Source organism: Drosophila mojavensis, unplaced genomic scaffold, assembly GCF_018153725.1.
Source record: "Drosophila mojavensis isolate 15081-1352.22 unplaced genomic scaffold, ASM1815372v1 contig_16, whole genome shotgun sequence".
Classification (NCBI taxonomy): Eukaryota; Metazoa; Arthropoda; class Insecta; order Diptera; family Drosophilidae; genus Drosophila; species Drosophila mojavensis.
The window spans coordinates 8236529-8255955 of NW_025318693.1; the positions used below are offsets into that span (position 1 = coordinate 8236529).

Sequence of the window (19427 nt, forward strand, 5' to 3'; positions counted from 1 at the left end):
TCGCATGCGAGCGTTGCGCATCCGCCACGTAGGCCGATCGAAATCAAAAGTGTCAACGGAAATGCCAGCATGTTTTTTAACAATCACGAATTTATGTATTTTTTTTAAATGGACTTGTAACGAGATAAACTCCGCCCAGCTTGAATATTGTTTATAATTCGATCAAAGCTTACATAACATAAAATTCAATTTTGATCTAAAAGTCGCAAATTATATACATTAAAAACGAAAGCCAACAGCTGCAATTTATGCAATTAACATCATCTTAAACTAGTTGCAGGCGGGAATGTTACTGCTTCTCGTAGCCGAAATTTAATCTCAGCTGCTCTAGGAACATGAACGTCAATATCGTCTGCGGACCCAGACGCACAAATGCCGGTACGTAGCCCTTGAAGAAGCCGAGCGGCCCCAGCTTCGCTGTATGCAGCACAATATCCCAGAGACTCTTATATTCGCCGGGCTTGGCATTCATTGACCGTGTCTTCAGCACATCCATGGGCTGCGTTAACGTCGTGGCTATGGCGCCGGCCATGAGTGACGCGGTGAAGTGCGTGACCAGATTGTCCTGGAAATAGGGCGTAGCCAACAGCGTAGATTTGATCTGATCGTAGAAGGCAATCTGACCAATGGTCATGAAGACGCCACGAGCCGTCGCCGTCGAGCCGCCTGAGAATAGCTTCCTGAAGCCCTCCGTCTTGTACACCTTGACAATGCCATCCACACCAGAGCGATAGCTGTTAAGAGAGTATATCGATTATGATTAGGGATTCAGTTTAGTTTGTTTCGTTCGTCCACTTACTTTCTACGCAGTTCGGGCGGCAGTTTGACATCGTTTTGCATGCGCACATTTATCATATCTGCGGGCGTGCCAAAGATGCCGCCAATCATGCCCGAGAGGCCGGCCAGGGCGATTTTGCCCGCAAAGGTGTCGGTGTTGACGAACTCCTTGCCCACCTCGTAGGCACCGAATCGTGTCGTTGAGTATGTCATTTGGCGCAGGATCGAGGCAGATAAACCATTGTAGAAGGCCAGGACACCCTGTTCCTGCATGATTTTTGGCACCAAGCGCAGCACGGACAAATGGCCCTGTTGCGTCTGCAGCGTCACCTTGAGCAGGTCCAGAGGATGTGTCACGCATGCCGCTCCAACGCTGGCAATGCCACCAAAGTACCAATGGGCATGCTTGTCGCTGCTCATTTTGTTGATTTTCTGTTTCTGCTTTTTGCTAACTAATCAATCAATCAAATTAGCAAAATATTCAAATACATTTTTGTCAATTTAACACTAAAACTATTAACGAAATTGTGATTTAATTTTAATATCAAGTTGGCGCAACATTCTTAACAGCTACAAAATATTACATCATCGCCACTATTAATAAAAGCTAAGGATAATAAAATACGTATAATCAGCTGAGCCATGACGTAAGCATTGGTTGCGCGCGCCTTTAATCACGTCAGCCATTTGGCAGCACTAGTCATATATGCAAAATGGCCACATCAGTGAAAACTGAGCGTACATAGTGGCAACGCTGCACGAACAGCTGTTTGCTAAATGCTGCCCAAAGCATTGTGAAGTCGTGTGTGTGTAGTGCCGCTTATTGTTTTCTTTTTGTGCGCAAATTTGCAAGTTTTTCCACAATCAAATCTATTAAATTGCTTTGCAGCATATGTGCCATACGATTTGTAAGTATATTGCATAAATATTTATGCATATATTAGTTTCTTACATGCTGCGAAACATACAACGTGCTCGTAACTTCGGCTAAGTTGTTGACGTGCAATTAGTTAATTCTGTATGCATCTCTTATTACGAAAAAAGCGGTTGTATTTCATTTCGGCATTGAAATTGGGCAACACGTAGCGAATGTTTCTGAATATTTGAATATTTGTATTTGTTTATTTTAATTTAAATTTACAAAGCTGCCTGATTGGATTTTCCTTTTAAGCTAAGAAATTTGCGCAACTGAATTATAACGATATCGAAGTGAGTGTGTGTGCATGATAGATTATGTGTGTGTAAGTGCCTGAAGCTGCATACACAGTTATGAGTATGTGTGTCTCCTTGTGTGTGTGTGTTTGCATTTACTGCTTGATTAGCCATTTTCGAATACACACATACACACGCACACTGACCTGCGCACCCTAGCGAGTTACGGTGGGCGTGAGTGGATTCAAACGTGTTACTTGCCGATATGCCAAAATTCATATTTTAACATTAGCTAAAATTGTTCGATTTGATATTTAAAAAAATTAAAAATTTTGAATTTTTGTCTTTCAAAAACGAATAAATAAATATATAGCTGATAAAAAATATTAAAATTGAAATTTCAGAAATATGTAGGCCAAATAACAATGTCAACTAAAATAGAGTAAAGCACAGGCTTTAAGAAGAAATTATATGTAGTATAAACACATATTTAAAATTTCTAAAATTATTGCTTTATTAAGAAGGGTTGTTATAATTTTTTCTTAAAAAGGTTTCTTTTAATATAATATTTAAAGAAACCCTAATTAAAAGATAATATATATAACGTAACCAACAACACTAAAATTATAATTGCAAAATTCCTTTTTGTAGTTTTAATATATTTATGTTGGGAACAATTGAAGACTTTTAGATAAATTAATGTATGTACCCATTGGGGAAGTAATACTGTATTTTATTTTACGTCAAAAATATCTGATAAAATTTTCCAATTGGCGACTGGCTACTGTAATGAAGCCAATTGGAATATGCATTTGTTTGTTCCGCTATGGACGATGCAATTGGAAATTATATTGCTTATTACACTGGAAACTTTTTAGCGATAGATCTGCTTAGTTGCAAATGCATATATTCATGTTTAGTTGAGAACTAAAAACTTATTAGCTAACAATTAACATTATTTCATGCTTAGTCAGCCAAAAAAATGAGACCCTGTTTGACTTTACGCTAATCGACTTTTCAGCTCGTTGCCCACTCGCCTGGTGATAACAAACTAAATAATTCCAAATATGCATAAGCTTCTTTATGAATATATGTATGTATATGTGTATATGTATGTGTATGTATATATAAGACATTTCGTGTGAACCATGCCACGTGCAGCAAATGGCCAATAAATCACACGATTCTTTTTCCTCTCTTGTGTTGCCAAAAAAGAAAAACAAGTGGATTCTGAATGAAAACACACATTGTTTGTGTTTTGCGAGAAATCTAAGCAGCTTCCATAGAGAAAGCTTAACACATAACAGTTTATCGAGCTTAACATATACAAGAGCTTTTAACAGCATAGTAAATGTAAAGACATTTATTCCTTCTGTGATATAAAGATTACATGTTATGCCGGTTATTGATAAGTCGTTATTATTATTAGATTTTGTACTTTTTGCTGTTTATCTGATCATAAACTGAAACGTTCCATGAGCAAAGGTCAAAGCAAAACATCACATGATCCAATAAGAAAAATATGCTTATAGATTTGTTTCTATATAATATGAAAACAGTCGCGCCTTCCCAACTAGAAACATATTTCTCGGCGTGTGCGGCTGTGTACATAGTATATATGTATGCGTGTGTGTGTATGTGTGTTTGCAAACAGCTGATTGTCACATTTTTTCATAGACGTAGATCACGACAGGTTGCGTGATAATGCCATGATTTCTCCCGCTGTTGCTATCAAAACTAATGTCTGTGCAAATGTTGGCAATTGAATTAGATTTAAACACACACTTGTATGTATATAACGAAATTCACACACATTCATTGCATGCAGTGTAAATCGTTGCATTTTGATATTGGAAAAATTGACTACTCAGCTAATTGAAAGTTTACCTTGAAAACGCGAGAGACAAATGTTGTAGCGGCGTATGTTGTTTACCGCTATAAATTGCTTAAGCTCTATATTTTTGGCAACACCAATACACACACACACACACGCGCACACAACACAATCGACAGAGAGAGAGAGAGAGAGAGAGAGTGGGCGAGTGGGAGTTCAGCGCATCATTACCACAATTGACGGCGAAAAACTGGTCTGGATATTGTGAATCGTTCTTTACCCGGTTTCTTAGTGTTGTTCTCCCTCTCTTGCTTTACTGCTGGAACGCACACCACGCACACAACACCACAACACGACGTCGTCGCCGCTTGAGCACTGAATACGTACTGATCGAGCAGTGTGTTGTCGACGGTCGACTGAACGTCAGACGAAGCTTCGTCCAGCGACGCTCGCGCTCTTCCACTCGGCACGCTCTCTCTCACTTACTAGTGTTTGGCTTTTGGATTTGGTTTTATCACTATTGAGGTGACGGCGCGGTCAAGGCGGGCACTTTGCAACTGTTTTTCAGAAGTGTGGCGGGGCTTGGCTTACGTTAGTCAGTTGTCAGACGCTTCGGCAGTCGCAGTCGCAATCAAACTCCTACTTAACGAGCGTTTCAGAGAGAGAGTGGCAGAGAGAGTGAGGGAAAGAGAGAGAGAGCGCGAGTGTATGCCTTCATTAAACATAAATTGGTGAGAGCTTTTTATTTATTTTCTTTTCTATCATAAGCTACGTACGCGCTCACAATTTGTATGTACGCTGCTGTGCAAGTGTGTGTGCGTATGTGTGTCTGTGCTTCCATTCTACAATTGTAGAATAATAAAGTTCATGTCAACTATCTGCCATGTAATCGATGCGAAACGAAACAACAATGTTTGAAAACAATACAAATGTGTTGTGTATATGTTTGTATGTGTGTGTTTTCATATCGTTGCAATGGCTCATCGGCGGGCTAAAGCTCATTATCACTGCAAAGTTCGTTCTTGTTTTCAATAGTACCCTGTATGCATATGTAAGGGGGTATGAATAATGTAAAGGTTATTAGAATGTGAAATATAGAAAATAGAAGTGAAGGATATTAGATATTAATTATATACATATGTATGTAACTAAAACGAAATCCCCAAATAACGAAATCACTAATGGAGGTCGAGGTTATTTAACATTCCCTACTCTATATTTCGTCAGACAAAAAATCAATTAAATTGTTGCTAATTTAAAAAGAATATGTTGAATGTGTTGTTATTATATTATTTGTTAATATATTTAATATTATTATGCATACAGTTTCCTTAACTGCAGGGTATTTTAAGGTCCATGTATTAGGCAGCATAGATATTGTCGAAATGATGTATTTTAAATGCCTTTTATGTAATAAACAAAGAAGTCTACAATATATTATTAATCAGCTGCTAGGCGCCTTTTTAAAAATATAAATAAATACTTATATAATATATATACTCAATAAATATTTATCTGTCGTGAGTTAATTTAAAATTTATTGCCATTCATAATTATTATTAATTACGAAACTAATATTTCAAACGCCGCTCTTATTAGGTGGCCATTCGCATTGACAGCCAAGGTCTAATTAGAACGTTAATTTGTTGCAGCAATTTTTTTAACGCTTTTAGCTTGATAAACAAGCGAACGATTGGCCTAGACGCTAGAAATGGCAAAATAGTCGCCTATATAATAACAAAGGCAAATGTGTATTTCTTATTTGCTGGCTGAAAAAATGGCAGAAACACGTTTAGCTATTCTATTCCAATCAGAGTTTTGTTTACCATATTCAATTTGCTACAAAATATTTACACATGCAGAGAAGGCGCGTGCGAGCTTTTACATAAAAGCTTTTTTCGTTTTGGGTTTACCGTTGAAATGGGCTTTTGGAGGCTTTTCATACATGTGGCCCATTAGCTCAGCTGGTTAGAGCGTCGTGCTAATAACGCGAAGGTCGCGGGTTCGATCCCCCCATGGGCCAAGAAGAAGTTTTTTTTTTTTGGTATTTCAATTTTTTTTTTCCACATTTATAAATTATTTTCATTGATTGGCGGGCTATTGGCCACGTGTGCGGCTGACAGCGATGACGAAGTGACAAAATGAAAGTAAATAAATTAAAAAGGAAAGTCTGGAGGTCATTCTGGCCGTTTGGCCATTTGGGCAATTGGCCATTTGGTCTGCAACATGAAGCATGTCGGAGCACGTGACCCCGCGTCACATTTAATTAATTGACTACACATTTTATGGCATTTATAAATTGACCAAAAACATATTCACTTCAGTTGCTCCTTTGTGCATTGTGTCTTTGCAGCTGCCCACTAAACCATAATCTGAATCATGGCCGCCTCAGTGCTGCTCGCTTGCGGTCTCAACGAACAGAAGCTGCCAGGATTCGTGCACATCAGCGAGGAATCGAATGTCGATGGCAGTTTTTTAATTAGCTGCATTCTGGGCCAACGCCTGCGCATCTCCAATGCGGGCACGCTGCTCGTCTGTCTGCAGAATCACTATCAGCATTACTTCAATGCGGGCATGCGGCTGGGCTATAACTCGAACATATTTCTCGGCAAGACTTTCAATGTGATCGACGTGCTCAGCGATATGGCGCGACATGGCCTCAGCTCCAAGTGGCTGCGCTCCCCTGACGGCTTGACTCTGACGGATCAGCTGGTGAAGGACATACGCGAACAGCTGGAGAAGAACTATCCGAATCGCAGCAGCTACACCATACTGATTGATAATCTATCCATACTGATCAATCTGGGCGCCAGCAAGCAGCAAGTGCAGCAGTTCTGCCTGGATCTGGCCGACCTGGCCAAGGCGCACGACAATCTGACCGTCATCACGAAGCTGAGCAACAGCGACATCCACCCGCTCACGGACAACAATGTGGCCAAGCTGGGCAACGTGCGCATCCAGGTGCTGCGGCTGAAGAGCGGCGTCTTTCGCGAGGTGGATGGCAAGCTGCTGATCGAGCGTGTCCTGGACGACGAGGGCAGCTACTCCTGCGAGCAGACGCGCAAGGAGGTCCTCTACAAGGTCAACGATCGCAACGTCAAAATATTCAATCCCGGCGAAATCGGTGTCAAGGTTTAGCTTTTCCAAATTCGCATTGCTGCAATTTTGTATGGAATTTATTAAAGCCCATTTTGATATACCTATATATTATATACATACATATACATAAAAGAAAGCAACAACAACAACTCCTGCTGTAATTGTTTATATACGTACGAGGCAGACGTCTCTGTCCGAATGGCATGTGCCAATAACATCTGTTGTTTGTCCGTTTCACGTTCGTCCGTTCGTTTCTTCTAATTGCGTTGTCTTCTTCTTCTGCAACTGCTGACGTCACCGCGGGCTCGACCAGACCGGCCGGACCAGCTCTCAGCATTGACGCAGACAACATGATGAATTCGTGTCTGGACATGACTACGGCGGGTCCATCCGACTATGTAAACCGAACTAGAGTTCAAATATCCTGCGGACCCACAGTTTAAGGGACGCTGTTCAATATGCGCTGACGATGGAAATGTGAAACAATGCGAAAATAGATGACTGGCCAGCGGGTGTAACCAACGGCACAATACCCTATTTGCTCTGTAAACTTGATTTATATAGAGTTTTTCATAGTCATGACTGTTGAAAGTGTGACTCTAAAACTGTGCATAAAAGTCATCGACTGTTGAATATGTTATTTACTGCTTTAGTAAATTGCTATTTAGCTTAATGGAGCTGTCACGGCTTAAAGTGCGATTGACAAAGCGAATAAATCAAATATTCTTAAGGCTTAACAGCTGTAAGTTTATGGACTGTAAAACTGTGCACTGACACTGTTAATAGTAGCTATCAAATTTACCTTGTGCGGTAACGTAACTATAGCTCTATTTTCTCTATAAAAGTATCGAATCAAATTTTACCTGGAGTGAAATAATTGCTTAGCTCTTGAATATAAGTACAGTGGCTTTAAAACTATAAGCTATAACCGGAATGACTTCAAACTTTGCCAACTGTTACTATGCATGAAATGAAAATTCATACTGATAGCTATAGTTCTTATAACTGTAAGGGCAATGGCCTTAAAACTTCGCTAAGCCATAAACAGAATAACTTTCAAACTGTGCTGACTGCATGAAACTGCCACCACAAAGTAATCTGCTGAGCATATCCTCTAGCATAGTTTGAGAGCCACTGTACTTACTATACTTACAACAGGCGCTTTCAAACTATGATAAACTTAAGTGGAACCGTTTTCTGTGTGACTGTCCAGCAATGCTGATGCATTTAAAGCTGCTAAGTACTACGTACTTCAAGTAATAAACACAGAATAGTGACTCTAAAACTGTAAATAACTGCCAATACAAGTCCATCAGAAAATCTAAGTCCAATGATTTTCATAGAACTGATTCTGAAACTATCGCTGAAAATCAACCCGCAAATGGAAGCTCAGTGACTGCTAAGCTACTATAGCTGTCCGTTATGTTTAATTTGCCGAATGTCAGAAATAATTTAATGTAAAATATCAAACATTCTCAGCCAGAAAGGATGAGAATACTAAAACCAAATATACCCTTCTTGTCACTGCGTACGCTGTATGCAGCTAGTGAACGGAATATTGAATTTAGGCAAAACGCCTCCACAAGTTGATGAAGTTTTGTCTGCCCGCCAAAAGATGATAATTTGCAAAACAACAAACTCGCTTGTAATTCAATACTTTTGCTCGACATCTAAAGTGTTTCATGAATAAAATGCCTCATTTCTTGTGTATTTTGAAACATTTTCTAAAATCTCAATCAATACTGCGACGACAGATGCTGCCAATGAACTGCGCCAGAAAAAGAAACTTTGTCAGCAACATAATTAATTGCATCGGGCGCTTGGCTATGGGTCGCTTTCAACTTTCAACTCGAGAGTCACGTAGGTTGTAAACAATTTTACTTTAATCACAAAATATGCCCGGGCCAGAACGGAAGCGAGCCAAAACGGAAGTTGAATTCTGATTGGGAATCTGCTAGGTGTACTATATATACATATATATATATATATGAAGAGACCGCCAATGACGGCATTGCGCATCAATTTGATTAGACTTTAGAAAAAACTCGAAAATTTGGTTTACCCGTTACGGCCATCAATTTGTGTGCGTGTGTTTGGGCCAAGCTAATGACAGCGTAGAGTTTAATAGGCGAACGGAAAATTTCGTTGCATACTTTCAGGCAGCGACAAAAATATTTCCGCTCGATTCGCATGCACAGCGAGAGAGAGTCTCTGTGCGACAATGGCATCATCATGCGGGAAGAAACAGAGCTAAATAACGACTCGGGCGATAATTTATGTTCAGCTGTGTAGGCCCAGTGCGCGGTCTACCCTTTCATCACTGATAATAACAGCATATTAGTATGGTCCAGAGCTGAATATATTTCACTCTTAAAAAAACCCCAACACACACATACACACATCCAGCATCAACTTGATTTTATCTTCCTTTTTTGGCGTGTGTATGAGTCTTTTCATCTGCCGATTTATATCGCCATTGTGTCGCGCGCAAATCCACATCCACATAATTTCTCTCAGCTGGCACAGCATGGCGTATGCGTAATATTTATTTAACAGCCACAATTTACGCTTTAAGGTTCGCTGTTTCGGCTAAAAGGTTTTGACGGCAGCTTCTTATTTATTTTATTTGCCAGCACAAAGTGCTTAAGCCTAAAAGGGTTTCAAATTATATTAAAGTAATGAAAAACCACAAAAAAATATGCAAAACAGCTTCAGCAATTATAAAATGCATAGCGGAAAAACACATAGCGGTAAGTATGTGTGTGTGTGTGTTGGCAGCCTGTCAATATGGCTTTTAAAGCCACGATTGTACCTTTAGGTTCCTTAACGCTCGCACGTGCATAGACTTTGGAAGTGATTGTTCTTTTAAATTCTTACTGAATGTGATAGAATGTGAGAGATGGCGGGTAGATAAGATGCGATATATCGTAAATATAAAATTGATGTTATATTGATATTGTTATTATGAAACTTGAAATCAATTAATAGTACTTTCAATTTATATAAACTTGTATGATTAGTTTCACATAATATTTACAAGACAGAGTATTATATCATGAAATTTTCCGTGATGTAAAATTACAAGAATATATATCCTGATATTATATCCTGAAATTTAGCTGTATAATGCAGGCTATTTATTAGCCAAACATTACATTACATTATACTATGTATTTTAGTGTAAGATCATATCATACCATAAAAATATATATCAGCTAAACCTTATTTTTAAAATGCAGGGTATCTTGTAGCCGATCACTTATTTGCCGACTCCTCGCTTGGCTCGAACAGTGAAATAAATGCTTTAAAGCCAATTCACGCCTGCAGCATGAACCAGTCAGGAAATGAAATTTTCGGGGCAAATCCCAACAACAACAGAAAACGAAGAATATAAATAGAGTCTGAACAAACCGCAAAATTCATGGGAAGTAAGCAAAAATACTTGATACAGGCAGAAAAATGACAATTTTATCATATTTATGAACACTAGTTAAGTCGAGAACAGGCCGAAGGCAGTTAGTTTACTTCAGTTTACTTCAGAGTATTTCAGCAAACTAAATCAACTCTGTATATTTTAAAGTATTTCAGGCCAACTAAATCGGCTCAGTTTGCTTCTGCATATTTCAAGCGAACTCAGATTCCTTTAAGCTAACAAATTCTCTTCATGGTCGAATTGCTTTTGAAACAAAGTGAAATTCACATTTCGCATTTGATTGTTTAATTGAATTCGACTCGGGCGAAAAGTTGAGAAATTAAGCACGTACATTTTTACTTTTCACTTATTATTTTTGTCCCTATTTTCCTATTCGTTTTCTTCTTCTTTTTTGGGCATCAGTGAGTTAGATAAAAGTTGCGAAAAGTGAATAGAGAATTTTTGCAATTTTCAATTTTCATCTGGGTGCTGCCAATGAACATTTGTCGGTGTCCTCTCTATCTCTATCTGCACATTTCACATTTCTATTGCTCTCTCTCTCGTTGGTGGTTCCGGACAATTAGGGAAACTGTTTTGTCAAGCAATTTAGCATTTGCCAACAAGATTTCTGCACACAATTTAATATTGAATTTAGCGGCTTTACTTAGTTCGTTCTGTGGCTAAAAACATTTCCATGGAAATTTGCATCAAAAGGAATGATTGGCAATTCGCTAATCGGCTGAAACAAAGCTGATAAACAACTTTTTCTGCGTTTCTCCCCCTCCCTCCTCCCACTCCCACTCTCTCACTCATTTCAATTAGCTGCGTTGCGTATACGCAACATTTGACAGTCGACTTTCGCCAGTTTATGCCCTTGAACGTAAATTTTCAATGATATTCGACTTTTTGCTCATTTCGATTTAGCCTGAGAACGGGGGCTCTTCCACGCAAAGTGCTCTGCGGTCTGTGGCTCTGGTTGGGTGTTAGCTGCCCATGCGAAGGAGTTTGCGTTAAGTGCTTCTGCACCTACGCACAGCTATGTAATGGAATTTTCTTCTTCTTTTTTGTTTTTTGTTTGGCATACAAGTGGGCGAACAGTCTTCCATAATAATGTAGACGAGCGCTTGCTCATCTCAATCCTCAATCCTCGCGATTCTAACGCATGTCCAGGCTTGTCACATTATATGAATTTCAATATCCATAGCCAGAAACGGGCCGTAATTCAAACAGATATTATTTTTATGGTAAACCACAAAAAATTCGATACCTTTGCAAAGAAGTAAAATTTCCATTATTCTATGTCGTTGCCATATTGAAGAAAATAGACAGATTTTTATTAAACTATAATTTTTAATAATATATTGTCTATAATATATGATTAAATGTATATACTATTTAAGAAATTGCTTAAATGTTTTAGATTATCTCTCGATATTAATACATTATTTTAAATAAATAATAAATATAAGGATGAAAGTATACAAATTATTTTATTTAATAATTTGTTATACTTAAAATAGTTTCTAAACAATATCTTCAATTTTAATTTATATTTATTAATATTTTTATATTTTTATAAATTGACTATATCATAAGGAAATCATTTAAATTCTTCTTTTATTTATTTTTTATTGCTTTTTATTGAAATATTAGATACACAATATATTTTTAATATATTATATTTTTAATTATTTCGCTTTACATATATATTTACATTATATAATTTATTTATTATTTATATTTAAAAAATTGTTTGCTTTTAATTATTTTGTGTTCATATTTTAAATCCTCTAAATATTTTCAACTTGAAGTAAATATACAACTCACTTATTCTAAGGCTTAGCAAATCTCATATGCCCATATCAACAGAGCTTTAAATTCCAAGCAATCGGTGCTAATCAAGAATATATACTATTTATGCAATATACTACATATTTATACAATGAGGAGCTTTTATTGAGGTCCTTTCAAGCGTTGCACAATTCATGTTGAAATTTATAATATCCTCTTAGCATCATAAAGACACAATATGGATGCGTTTACATTGTGTTTGTGTGTGTGTGTGTGTGCTCGTTGGCAGGGGAATTGCATTAAAATGCTGTTTCGCCCCGTTTTTGTTATATTTGTGGGAATACATTTTGCAGGCAGCCACAAGTGGCGCAGGTCCCTCTGATTGCCCTAGCAAATGCATAAAATTCAAGGCAAGGCCAAAATCGATGCCCGAGCACCACGTGCCAAATGTGTTCGGCATGTTATGCAGAGGATTTACTGTAACTGATACTCGTCCCAGACACAGCACATTCTCATTGAAATGTATGACCACGCATACACACACACACGCACACGCACGGCATGTGCAGGACCTGTTGTTGGGCAATGCGCGTGGCAGTCAGTCTGGTTTGTCGTGTGGGGGTGTGGCTCGAGGCGAGGCGATGCGATGAAAATAGCTAAACCAAAGATATGCCACAAAATTCAATCATTTCATAATAAGTTTCATTTATGTAAGGCTCCACGGAAATTATAGTTTTTTTATCTTCTTAAATAGAAAACTTAAGCTCAAAGATAAATTCGTCTTCAGTATAAAGAACCCATTGACAAGTGAACAATACCCTCTCAGATTATAGCTTCAAGATATATCTATATATTATACAGCGAACTATAGATAAAGGTAAATCCCATTATAGATTATATTGAAGACGTATCCATAAAATAAAATCCCTCTTGAGCATAAGGAATATTTTTAAAATCTGAATAAAATAGATATATTATACAGAAAAGTTATCAAGAAAGGTAAGTCCCTATTCAGCATACGTAACATATTTAAAATCTGATTAAATTTCAAGATATATCTAAATTATACCCGAAGATAAATGACATTTAGATATATAGAAATCCTATCCAAAGGTAAATACCTCCTAAGCATAAGCCACATATTTAAAATCGTATATCTCTTGGAAAAATTAAGTGCAGACATTTGCTTCAAGATATATCAATATATTCTAAATAGAAAACTGATCCTCACAGTTAAATCTCAGATAATAATATTCAGATAATAGTTTAAAATAAATTATAGTTTCTATATATTATATAGCAAACGTACTTCCAAAGGTAAAGCCCCCATCAACATTAAGAACATATTTAAAATGTGAAATCTCTTGGAAAATCTTTATTTGAATTTTAATTGCTTTTGCGTGCGCTTAAGCAGTTGAAAGTTTTTGGCTGTCTTGCTGGCTTTGTACTTGCTTATAGAATAACTTGCGCATGGAGTCCAGTTAAATTGCTTTCTTCTGGTAGGCGTTTGCCTGGGCGCTCCGCAATGGCTGGAATGGCTGAGACTGACCCGCGGAGGATTCGCATTTTGGGGCTTGCCGCAATGGTTCAGTGCAAATTGCTAGCTAACCAAATGCGTTTAATTACATCGCATCTATCTATCTCTGTTTAGCCCACGCTTAATCTGAGATTTCAAGATTCTCGGAAAGCTTAGCGATTCGCTAATTTGGCTTCTGCTGACACCGCGAACCAACTTTATGGCTGCAATTTCGCTAAAAACTTTGTCATTTCACTAAATTTTGCACACAGCTCGAGGCGCTAAAGTCTGGGGGCAGCGAAAATAGAACGTTCGGCGAAAATCAACAGTTTGGCCAGGTTTAGTTTGGCTTGGCTCGTTTTGGCCTGTTGATGTGCAAAGGGCAGCAGTGAGCCAAGATAACAGTATATAGACATTAACATATGCGGTCAGAGGTAAACATAGACTGATATACACACCTACAACTAAAACACACACACAGCTAACACACACACACATTAACATATCAATAAACTTTATATGGATTTACTGGCAGGAATTATGTTTATGCTATACTCATTACAGCTGAGGCTGACGGTAAAGAGTATATTGAAATTAAGGACGATTATTTGACAGATGAAAAGAGGTATTATACAGAAAAGAATCATGAATTTTTCTACAGCTTATCTTATATTATAGTAAAATCATTGAATTTTAACCAAGTCGAAATGAAGAGTCATATATAATACATATATAAGTTATGGCAGAATAGGTTTCTTATCTCTTCATCAAACTTAAATTTAGAATTTGTTATCTATTTTTGCCAAACTCTTTTCTATATTTTCTGTTTAGAACTGTTTCATTTAATAAATTCCATTCCAATTTGTATTCCCGTACTCATATGTTCTCTGAGATAATAAATCATTATTAAAGGGTACCATTAAGTCAGGCAACTCTCAAAAAATGGTGCAGCTTCTAATACTAATATTGTTATTGCCTGTGTCAAAAACCAGTTCATATTATGAGAAGCCAATGCAAATATTTAGCTTACAGCTCTCTACATGGTATCTTTAAGTTAGATATCCTTTTTTTTTGTAATTTTGACAAAGGAATTTAAATGTTTTTGCGCTTCTCGCACTTTGCCTAGCCGCATTGTTAATACAGAATACATTAAAGCAGATTAAAGCCAAACGTGGCAGCAGGTGGATTTGGGCCAAAAAAAAAAAAAAAAAAAAAAAAAAAAGGAAAAGAACGACCCGTTCAACTCTCTTATCGCACACACACCATTGAAAATAAAAATTTCGTAAGCCAGTCACGAGCGTGTTTGCCGTCTCGTCTCGTGTTGAGGCAGGTCCCTCCGCTGGTGTTGGCCTCAAGCTGCGCCGTTCCTCAACTTGTTTGGACTAATTTTAATTATTTCTTGGAGCATTTTTCATTACGTCAATATTCACACACACACACACTTATAGCTGGGCAAACAAATGTCTCCCCTAGCAATTTATTTAATGAAATTATCAAATTATACAAAATGTGCCGCCTAAATGTAACTGCAAAAGCAAATTGAATGTTGTTGTTGTTGTCGGCTCTGTTGTCGTTATTACTGTAAGGCTACATGAAAAATAAAGCCACAGCCATGACATGCTTCATCTAGCATCTCATTCCACACACACACACGCACGCACAGGGACAGTCACAGAGGGCAGACAAGCAAACAAATATATTATAGATGGACAGCCATCAAAACTGCTGAGCACGAAGCACGACTCACGACGATGCACGTTTGGGCAAAAGTCAGTCACGACTTTTTAATACGTATAAAATGTATATTCGACCCATCTGGCTATACATCATTTGTCTGAGACGGGCACAATACGCCGTACAAGCTGAATGCGACCATCTGAGAGATATCATGTAATGTCAACAAATCTATTTGAAGCAAATCAAATGATTATTATAAACAGCAAACAAATTGTGTTTTTCTTTCATAAAAAAAAAATATCATGGGTAGAATGCCGGTTGGGTCCCTCGAATACGGATCATCCTGTATGCATATGCCTATACAGTGACGAACCAAATTATTGCCAAGCCTTTTAAACTTTACAGGTAGTTTTCAGATCTTTTTAAACTTTTTTTTTTTTTCAGTAAAAAAAAAAAAAAAATTTAACTTTGCTGAACAAAATTTTCGGTACAACAAAATTATGATTTAATAAATATTGCTGTTTAATATTTAATATTACTGTTTTATTATTTATTATGTTTATTTTTATTAAAAAGATTGTATATATTTTCTATTAAAATTAAAATTAAAATGATTTGTTTTAAATATCTTTTATGTCATTCACATTTAAGCGTTTTTTTTTTTTTTTTTTATGAATTACAAATTATTTTCATTTATTCTAATCTTTATTATTTGTATTTTATCTGCATTATTCTTATAATATTATTTACAATTTTATAATATACATATATTCTACCTATCATTTATAGCAAATTCATACTGAATACATTTATTTATTATAAAAAAAATTGTTTGCACTTTGAAATTTATTTATTTAAAAATAAATCGTATTTTTCTTACACTGCAAATCAATTTAGAATTGTTTCACTTTTCTTCTAGAACTTGCTCGAAATTTCACCTGCCATCATCATCTCGCCCCCGTCTCACGCTGCCGTCTCTAGCCGACTGTCGAAATGTATCCATTACGCAGACATAACTTAAATGTTCTGCCAACTGCTCCATCCCGAATCACCAGCCAGCCGCTAGCCGCCAGCCGCCAGCTACGTGGCGCAAGTATCACATTTCGTGGGCTCAATTACACAATTAATCAGAGCATTTGCAGTCGTATATTAAGCAGCTTGAGTTTTGTCCGCATTCATAGATTTGTGGCCAAGCTAACTTTTTCAATTAACACCAAATTATGCAAATTGTGTGCGTGAGTGGGGGTGTCTTTGGGTGTATGTGTGTGTGAGGCTACCAAAGATCCTTTTGCCAGTCGCACTGCCTCAGGGATCTGCTCTATCTGCCCGCCGACCGAAATTGTTCAAGTGTCAAAGTTTACATACCGTCGCCATAAAAAGTAAACTTTGCAAGTTGTGAGGTGTGTCCGCTTGAGGGGGAGACATGGGTGGGACGGGTTCGATGTGGATGGGTGGGAAGGGAAGCTGTCCCACATAATAGCCACGCTAATGGCTTGCAATGTTAACGCACTAGAGGACAATGTGATAAATTAAATTGAAGTGATGCAAGGGCTGATTCCTAAGTTCTACAAAAGCAAACATTTTAAAAGGTTTAATTTTCTCAAAAATAGCTACAAACTGCTCTAAATTTAAATAAAAGAAACCTTTAATATTGATTCTTATTATAATTCTAAAATTCATCACACAATTTTCTTACTCTTTTTTTTCGAAATTTGATAATCTCCATTTTTTTTCACAGAGATTTGTAGCCCACCTCGCAGCCTTGGGCTAACTGCTTGGTAACGCTGCTGCAAACTTAGTTAGACTGTTCATTTTGTGGATGCCACAGTTGGCAGCAGCTGCAATATATTCACTCCAATATATGTATATAACGGAACGCATACCTATATTCCAATTTCCCGCGCACAATACGAGTCCCAGACGAGCCAAGGCAAAGGCAGAAGCGAAAGTTGGTAATGCCAATGGGGAAGCCAAGTTGCGCTATTCATCAGGCAGCGGTTGCAACACACTCGACCACATCTACCCCTCCAATCTCTCTCTCTCCCTCTGTATGTCTGTCTTTCCTTATCTACCTGTCCGCGGTCTATCTGTCTCACTTCCAATTGGCACTCGAGTTACTTGGTTCGTCTCGTTGCGCTTACTTAGACGCCTAATTTACGAACTGTGCATAATACAAATGATGCATTGTCTTAGCAAGCTGCAACTGTGTTTGTGTAAGCACGTGTGTGTGGTTTGTCTACAGTCTAGGTGTGACTTGAAGAGCCAAGCAGTTTCTGAGTGCTCGAGCACCTGAAAATGATTCAATTACACAGCAGCTCTCAGCTTAAATTGTTCTCAATTTAAGCATCTTCTTGAAACAATAAATGTGATACATGTTAAATATATTTGTAAACAATAAATCTGCAGTAAATTAAATATATATTATTGTAGTTTATAAATAAAAAAAATGTATCGGCTTTTTAAATTTGAAAGCTGAATTTCAATATAATAAAAAAAAAAAATAAAATAAAAAAAAAAAATAAAACTTTTTAGGGCATAACAGTCGATCAATAATTTATTAAAATATTTGTTTAATTTAGAAAAGGTAATTTTTTTTATTGTTATGTAGAATCTGTACATAAATTTTATACTTTTACAACACATTTAGTAAAATTATTTAAGAGTCAAATTCCTTAATATTAATAATGTTATATCCCAATATTTTCTAGACTTAGTCTCTTAATGCTTGAGCCTTAATCTAAAAAAAAAAAAAAAAAAATCTAACTATATATAGAATTAGAAACTTGCAATGAACAAGAATAAAAAAATGTAATTAAATATACATATATTCAGTTGAATAATGGATTATATTTATAGATCAATAGACATGGATTTAACGTTTTGCCATTGATTTTAAGCTGGCTGTAGAAAAAAAACTGAATTATTTAAGCTGCACTTTACATTTTATTTCTATTTTAATATCCTCTATCCTGAACAATTTAAATTATACTTTATTTTATTTTATTTCTTTTTAATTTATTTATTTATTTTTTTTTTGCGTTTTACAAGTTGATTTTAATAGCGAAAGCGTTAGTTGGAATGCACACTGCGAGCCATAAAAGCGAAAGAAAACAAATGGAAATAGATAAATAAAATCAAAATAATGATAGAACATATATTTTCGCTTAAGTCTCCAACTGGCAGAATATTTTAAATTATGTGTGTATATCCATATATACTTAATGTAATTGGAATAAATCGATCTGAAAAGCAGCAGCCACAACAGCGACATTGGTTGATTTGCTTGTCGCGACGGAGTCGTCGTTGCATAAATCAAGTTCGTTTTTTTTTTTTTCTATTGTTTGTTTTTGTATTTGCAATTGATTTAATGTTGACGCTGTCTATTTGGTGTTATTCGTACTCATTTGCCTATTGTTGACATCAGCTTTAAATAATTTATGCATGCTACCTGTGCCCATATTCCCATATTCCCATATTATTATTACAATTTATGTGCGGTAAATAATGCATAATGCGCAGTAAACGTGGCTTACTTTGAGGCGTTCGCTTTTTGCGACTTTCACTTGTGTTTTACTTGGGCTGCCTGTTTACAGCACTGATTTATGCCCAAGCAGTGTTTGGTGTTCTGCGAACTGTGGGCGTGTCCAGTTTTTGCCCCTCCGCCACACTTGATTTGTGGCCGTGTGGCGCTTGGCGCTGATGGAAAGGTCACGTTGACTGGCGTGAACTCTCAACTCAGGTTTTGATATACGATACACGATATAGCCATAGATATATGTTATGTGCGGGAGACAGCGCGAAATCGCTTTGAATCAGTTTGTCAGCGCCTCAGCTATAATTAAATGGCATTTACTTGCCTCTCTCTCTCTGTGTGTGTGTGTGTGACGCGTGTTTGCTTTTCCGTTTTCATTTCACTTGGCTGCTAATTTTGACAACGTCTGGCTCGGCCTTCGCTTGGTTGGCCACAAGCCAGGGCATCGAGAGGCATCGAAACGCACCGAAATCTTTTCAATTAGCGTCGACTCAAACAGCCATGCAAATGTGGGCCACATGCAGCGTTTGGGCCAACTGAACGTTGAGCATTACAATGGAGCTAAAACGCAATGTCCATAGTGTAGTCCTCTGCTCGGGCATTGCTGTTGCTCCAGCAGACCGTAAGATACGTCTAT

General features: G+C 37.1%; 2 protein-coding genes and 1 non-coding gene across 6 annotated transcripts; 2 read left to right on the forward strand and 1 right to left on the reverse strand.

Moving 5' to 3' along the window:
- Window positions 1-70: 70 nt before the first annotated feature.
- LOC6573018 (mitochondrial dicarboxylate carrier) lies at window positions 71-4232 on the reverse strand. Of its 3 annotated transcripts, none has more exons than XM_015166704.3 (3): window positions 4044-4232; window positions 800-1229; window positions 71-734 (listed from the first exon to the last, which is right to left on the reverse strand). In XM_015166704.3, the coding sequence occupies exons 2-3, from the start codon at window positions 1195-1197 to the stop codon at window positions 290-292; spliced, it is 843 nt and encodes a 280-aa protein (XP_015022190.1). In that variant the 5' UTR covers window positions 1198-1229; window positions 4044-4232; the 3' UTR covers window positions 71-289. The 3 variants fall into 3 exon arrangements, with proteins under 3 accessions (XP_015022190.1, XP_001999113.1, XP_032589078.1); XM_001999077.4 differs by having other exon boundaries at window positions 3817-4152; XM_032733187.2 differs by lacking the exon at window positions 4044-4232 and adding an exon at window positions 2136-2223.
- On the forward strand, window positions 1546-7011 carry LOC6573016. Of its 2 annotated transcripts, none has more exons than XM_015166703.3 (2): window positions 1546-1685; window positions 6117-7011. In XM_015166703.3, exon 2 carries the CDS (start codon window positions 6143-6145, stop codon window positions 6899-6901), a length of 759 nt encoding a protein of 252 aa, XP_015022189.1. In that variant the 5' UTR covers window positions 1546-1685; window positions 6117-6142; the 3' UTR covers window positions 6902-7011. The 2 variants fall into 2 exon arrangements, with proteins under 2 accessions (XP_015022189.1, XP_001999112.1); XM_001999076.4 differs by lacking the exon at window positions 1546-1685 and adding an exon at window positions 4377-4494.
- Window positions 5713-5786, forward strand: Trnai-aau. Its single transcript has one exon. It is a non-coding gene; the product is annotated as a tRNA-Ile (tRNA).
- Window positions 7012-19427: the final 12416 nt, after the last annotated feature.